Below are 6,375 nucleotides of genomic sequence, written 5' to 3'. Positions count from 1 at the left end.
TTATTAGTTTAGAATTCCAAATACTGGAATATTTTTTTTTCAAAAAAAGGACACATTCAATAATTGATCTGACCTCATCAGTTTCTATGATTTATTCTAAAAACGTATTAAATTTATTATCCAAAAAACATATTAAATTTGATGACAATAACGTGTATCAAATAATTATTTTAACCTAATTTTGTGTGTGTGTGTGTGTGTGGTCAACATAGGAGAACATATGGCATGTGATTTAACGCGAAAGTATTTTGTGAATAGCAGGGCTGCTGGCTGAATTAGAAAACAAATATTCAATATTTTCGGCCTTTCTCTGTACATTCTCTTGTCAGTTTTTTGGAATTAACTGTACTACCACAGTATTAACACTTATAAATATTATCTAAAACTATTTGCATAATCTAAGTTGAGTTTTAATACTATACAAAATACGAAACAATTATAAAGGACTTGTTTAAAATAATTTATAAGTAGCTTTTCAAACATAATTTATGAAATACGAGATAAGTATGTGATGGGAGTTTTGTCTCGACTTGCGTAAAAGCAATTATAAGCATTTTTGCAACGTTAATCCAAATAAGCCATAAAATATACTATATCCAGTTCTTAATATAAGATCATGTTTGAATTTTATTTTGATCCTAAATATAAGACTCCAATTCACTTTGTCGCTTATATTTATACATTTTTTTCCAAAGTAGCCTTTCTAATAATAAGAGTTTTAGTCAATACACTTGATTAGCAAGGATATTTTAGAAAAGACAACACCTATTTAGAACAAATAACTAACTCAACTTACTTCTTTAATTTCCTCAATTTAGTCAACTGGTTCTTATAATTAGGAGCGGAGACAGTATTACACAATACTTTATGTTATAAACCAAGAAAGTTTTCTAGAAAACAGCTTATGGTTAGGAGTGGAAGAGTATTAACATAATTTTCGCTGCAGAGATTTCGTAAAGTAGTAAAAATACTTTTACAAATTTAATATTTGTAATTTCAACATTTTATTAAAAAAAATATTACAGATGCAACACTCTTTTCCCAGTTTTCTATAGCATGCCTAAATTACCAGACGCGGGTAAGGCATTTCGTGTTCACATATATATTCTCAAGAAATTACGAGCTGATTAATAAGGATATTAATTAATATTAAAATAAAACCTGATCACATTTTCAATATGAATTAGTAAAATATTGTCCCCTGATTAAAAAATTATATTGATAAAATATTATGTTAAACATGATGTTATATATATATATATATAAATTATCCGATGGACAGGGATGGAATATTATTATTTCACCTTTTTTTACCTTCCATTGTCACCAGCAGCAACTTTGCTGTTATTTTTTTCTGTAATTATGGTCAAGAATATTCCACTATTATTATAGATCATTATTGTTTAACACATCACTATCAACTTATTATCACATTTACCATTATCATTATTGTTACAATAAAGATAACTTGGTAACCAGGGAATTATCATTCCTGCACATTTCATCTTAATTATGCCATTAATTACCTCATCAGATTAAAATAACTTTGTGATTTTTTTTTTTGCTGGTACCATGGTAAAATTCTTAGAACAGTGCGTATTTTTATTTTACTAGAAATAGGTTTTTACTAGTACCAAATAACATGTTTTCCATTCATTTACTTTATTTAACATCATAAAAATATTGGGGCATCGCTAACTAATTCAGTTATTATAATTAACTAAATTATACATTTATAAAATTTATTATAACTTATATTGTTCTCAAGTCAACAATACAACTTCTTGCTTAACTTATAGCCAGTTTTTTTTAATTAAAAAAAGGCCATGTACAAAATTAAAATAAGCTAGCCAAGTTGTTAAAAACTTTTAGAGAATATTTAAAATATTCTTTTTTTTCAAAACATGACAAGTATTCATGTGATTCTTTGATAAAAGTATATTGTTTGCCAGCACTTTATTTAATTACCAGCCCTAATAATCAATCTAAGGTATTTCTTTACATTACAGGATTTTTATAAAGATTTATATGATTTATTAATTAAATTATATATATCGAAATATTCTTAAATATATGCTGTGTATAAAATCATTACCAATTGTAATAATTATATATATAACATTTATAATAAGATACAGTGTATACATGGTATTATGAATAGTGCAGGAGTCACTCATTTCCATATTTGATATTCCTACAAGGCATTATTAGATGTCTAAGTAGCTTTTTCATAAAAGAAAAAAGAAGATATCTGAGTACTTTTTATTACAATGTTTACAAGAAAAATACGGGAAAATTAAGCCCAAAGGGAAAAAGTTAATTTATGAAATGTTTTTCTAGTTTAGATTTTGACTTGTGTGTACATAAAGAAAAAGAAATACTGCGTTATGGTTACTTGTGGAATACGTATTGTGGAGTCGCTCACAAAGATAAAGAAGACCGGAGCTATTAGTTTTGTCTATTTTTATTTTTATTTTTATTTTTTTAATTACATGCTCAGGACTATATAAAGACCCCCACCTCCCCTGCTTTTTCGTGCTCTGCAAACCAGACAGATCTAACGCTAATCATCATCACCATCTTCTTCTTCTTCTTCAACTTCCTCTTTCTTTCTCTCTCTCTCTCTCCCCCCCTTTCTCTGTATCAATCTCTTCTTCTGCTTATGGGAATCGAAATGGACTACAAAATCAAGACCACCACTTCACCCTCTTCCTCTTGCTCTCCTCCTCCTCCTCCACCTCTGCCTTCACAACCACAATCGCCGCCGTCTCCGGTGGTGGTTTCGCCTTGTGCCGCCTGCAAGATCCTCCGCCGTCGCTGCGTCGAGAAGTGTGTTCTGGCGCCTTACTTCCCGCCGACCGATCCGCTCAAGTTCACCATTGCTCATAGAGTCTTCGGAGCCAGCAACATCATCAAGTTCTTGCAGGTACCTCTACGTTCCTTCATCGTCGTCTTCGTCTTCTTTCTTTCGCGACATTCTTCGAACACCTTCAATTCGTCACTCTCCAGAAACGGTTTCTGAAGAATCCTGATCTTTGTTTCTTTCTTTTTTCATGAATTTCTCTTTTCTAATGGTTTAAGCGTATCAGAGGAACAAAATCATGATTATTGGTCAAAAGTAGAAGGAAAAGCCATCAATAGGCTTACCTAATTTATAGTCATAATGGCCTGTTTTCTATCTTCCCAACACATCAATTTTCTGAACAGAGCGCGCAATTTTCCTTTTCTTTCTCTTTCTATACCGAACTCTGCTTAACAAACGAGAAATTCCTTCTCCACCTCTAACAGAATTTCTTTTACACCCCTCAATTTGTCTGCTTCACTAACTCCTGCATTCGTAGAAACGAACAGAAAAATCCATAATGCATTCTCACCATCGTGACTAACAACCAAATTTTTTGAATTTTTACTCGATACACCTCCATTCTTACAGGCTTATTCCTCACAGGAATTGAATTGTTTTGAGTCAAAATTTGTGAACTTAACTCATAACTGAGAAAAGGTTTAGAGACAAAATTATTTTTTTTATTTTTTAATCTATAAATTCTTGGTTGAATCTCTCGTCTGGAATCAATTGTTATGAGCTGCACAAGAACGAACTGCTTATTATAAAATTCAATGCAAGGTCTTTTATTTACAAAAAGATATATAGATATATATATATGTGTATTTATTTTTTGAAATAACTCCAATAACTAGCTAATGAATTAAAATTCATACAATCGTTATATTCATCCCTTATAAGTATTTATAAAATTGAAAATTGGATGAATTTTCAGGAACTTCCAGAGTCACAAAGAGCAGATGCAGTGAGCAGCATGGTGTACGAAGCAAATGCGAGGATAAGGGACCCAGTGTATGGTTGTGCTGGAGCCATATGCCAGCTTCAGAAGCAAGTGAGCGAGCTGCAAGGTCAGCTAGCCAAGGCTCAAGCCGAGCTGGTCAACATGCAGTGCCAACAAGCCAACTTGGTGGCTCTCATTTGCATGGAAATGAGCCAATCTCACCCTGAGCCTCACTCCATGGTGGCGTCTCAGTCGGCTCAGCTGCCACCCCACGAAGATATGAGCTGCTTGTTAGATGACAACAGCATGAACAACCTCGGCTCGGCTTGGCCTTGGGAGCCTCTTTGGACATGAGCTGAAAAATATTATATATTTGTTTGTTAGGTTATATTTATATCTAGTATCATTATCATTAGAGAGACTAATTTAATGGAAAATTATATATATTACAGCGAGTAAACTTTCAATAAAGATATACTATCACTTAGTTTTGTGGTAGATGAATGACGGTCATATTGCTTAGTGCTTAATTTAGATTAGTCGTTTTGAAGCCAAACCTTTGAAAAGTCAAGAAAACTAAATAATTAAATAATAGGGAATTAAAATAAAGGTAAAGAAAATAATAATTGACTTAAAAGCAATAACTTAAAAAAAAAGAAGAAAAAGTAATTGACAGGTTTACATTAGAATGCAATGATTTTGAAGGGAGAAAAATAAAAAGCTGGCTTGGCTTGGGTCAGCAATGCCTTGACATCGATCGTTTGCGTTTCTTGTCAAAACAACGGTGATAATTCTTTCTCTCTGTCTCCTTTTCTTTTCTTTTTTGGTTTTGTTTTCAGTGTTAAGATCTCTAGACTCGCTCGTGTGAAATGATTTATCTATAATTTTAATACCAGAGCATAATTTTAATATCATACTATATAATTTGGATTTATAATAATATCAATCAATAGAAGATTTATATCTCAGTCGGTATAATTACTCATTCTTAAATTCTAATTAATAAACTAAACAAAGCATTCGACTTGTTAAGGTATTATGACGAGAAAACTCCACAAGTTGACAATTTAAAGAACAAATTGATTTGACCCCAAATAGGTAAACTAAGGAAAATATACGTAAAAGTAACCCGCCCTCATATATATATATATATATATATATATTTATATATAGATTCAATTGATTAATTATTAATTAATTGTAAGATAAATTGAAGCCATGAGTAAGAATTCTATCTTCGAGTGCAAACTAGACGTTTTCATAATATCAGAATGTACCACGTGGGTGCTCTCACACTCGTATGTTTGTGTATTTTTTAAGAAGTGAAAAAAAATATGATTCTATATATGAAATCTATATATTATTATGTTTATTAATTTTTACATCATCGTTAATAATATTTTTGTAAATTTAAAAGTTCTGACGTACTGTGGGAGGCTTGAATGTGAAAGGAGATACATGGCTCATCAGTCCACTTTTCCTTTTTTTTTTTTTTTTATTAGGGAGAATTGTTTTGAAGTTATAAGAAATAAATAAATTTTGATAAATTTATAATGACAAGTTTTAGAATAAACAATAACAACTGCTTACTTGGCATTACAAATTCCTAATAATTATTTTTTTTAAAAAACCTTATTGTAATTATTTCTTTTTATTATATATTTGTGGTGGAAAAAAGGTAGCATTTGAATGGTCAGTTTTCTGATATATATTTTTTTTGTTATGCTTACTACCTTTCAATGATTTAAATTTTAGTCAGACAAACAATGTCCTTAATAAAAATAAAATTACCATAAAAGATATAAGGCAATAAGTGAGGGAACATTTTCTTTTGATTGGGAGGACGAAAAAAAGGACAAGGTAGATAAAACATTGCAATCATTTGGTTAAACGCGCTTTGTTTAACTTTTTTAATGGGAGAATTATTTTACAGTTTTTTTTTTATTTTAAGGATTATTAATAGTATATGCTCGTTATTTCACCTGTAAATTTTTATTATCCGAGTGATAAATAGCATTATTATTTTTTAATTGTAAAAATGTGTGTTATATGAATGATAAATTTAAGAGTCTTCTTACTAGTTAAGTTGTGATTTGTTTGCTTGAATCATGTTGTGAATTTGATTCTTTAAGTATAAGTCTCCTTCATTTAATCTCGGGAGAATTATAATGAGACCTTAGAAAAAAAATTACAAAATAAATCTAAATGTTGTTATTTTTTATTTTAAAATTTATTATTATAGGCTGTTCAGATTGTTATTCGAACTTCTTAATAATTATTTTTTTGGGGACCTGTTTGTAATTCTCTTTTTATCTCTCTGTGTTTTTTAATGTCATTATTAACTTTTTTGTGAGGACCAAAAACTAAGCTTTTTTCGATTGTCCCGTAACCCAAAAAAACGCGTCGCAAATTCTCATCTTTGTCGTTTGACATTACTTTTCTGCTGCCTTATCTCACGTGCTATCCATGTGGTCCTCCATTGCCCCACATTAACCAATAAATGGAAAAATATATTTACATAATTTTTTATGGAAAAAAAATTGAAAATTCAAACTCTACTAACAGGTAAAAAAAACCATGTTATTTTTTG

At 30.3% G+C, this 6,375-nt stretch overlaps 1 protein-coding gene across 1 annotated transcript; it reads left to right on the top strand.

Annotated features, from left to right (window-relative positions):
• The first annotated feature begins 2,593 nt into the window (after positions 1-2,593).
• LOC114738731 (LOB domain-containing protein 1-like) lies at positions 2,594-4,249 on the top strand. The gene is made up of 2 exons (XM_028926796.1): positions 2,594-2,926; positions 3,780-4,249. Exons 1-2 carry the CDS (start codon positions 2,663-2,665, stop codon positions 4,137-4,139), a joined length of 624 nt encoding a protein of 207 aa, XP_028782629.1. The 5' UTR covers positions 2,594-2,662; the 3' UTR covers positions 4,140-4,249.
• The last annotated feature ends 2,126 nt before the right edge of the window (positions 4,250-6,375 follow it).

This window comes from Neltuma alba, unplaced genomic scaffold (genome assembly GCF_004799145.2).
Source record: "Neltuma alba isolate B1F8T4 unplaced genomic scaffold, ASM479914v2 tig00013670_pilon, whole genome shotgun sequence".
NCBI classification, from domain to species: domain Eukaryota; kingdom Viridiplantae; phylum Streptophyta; class Magnoliopsida; order Fabales; family Fabaceae; genus Neltuma; species Neltuma alba.
This window is presented reverse-complemented; position numbering and strand designations above follow the sequence as displayed.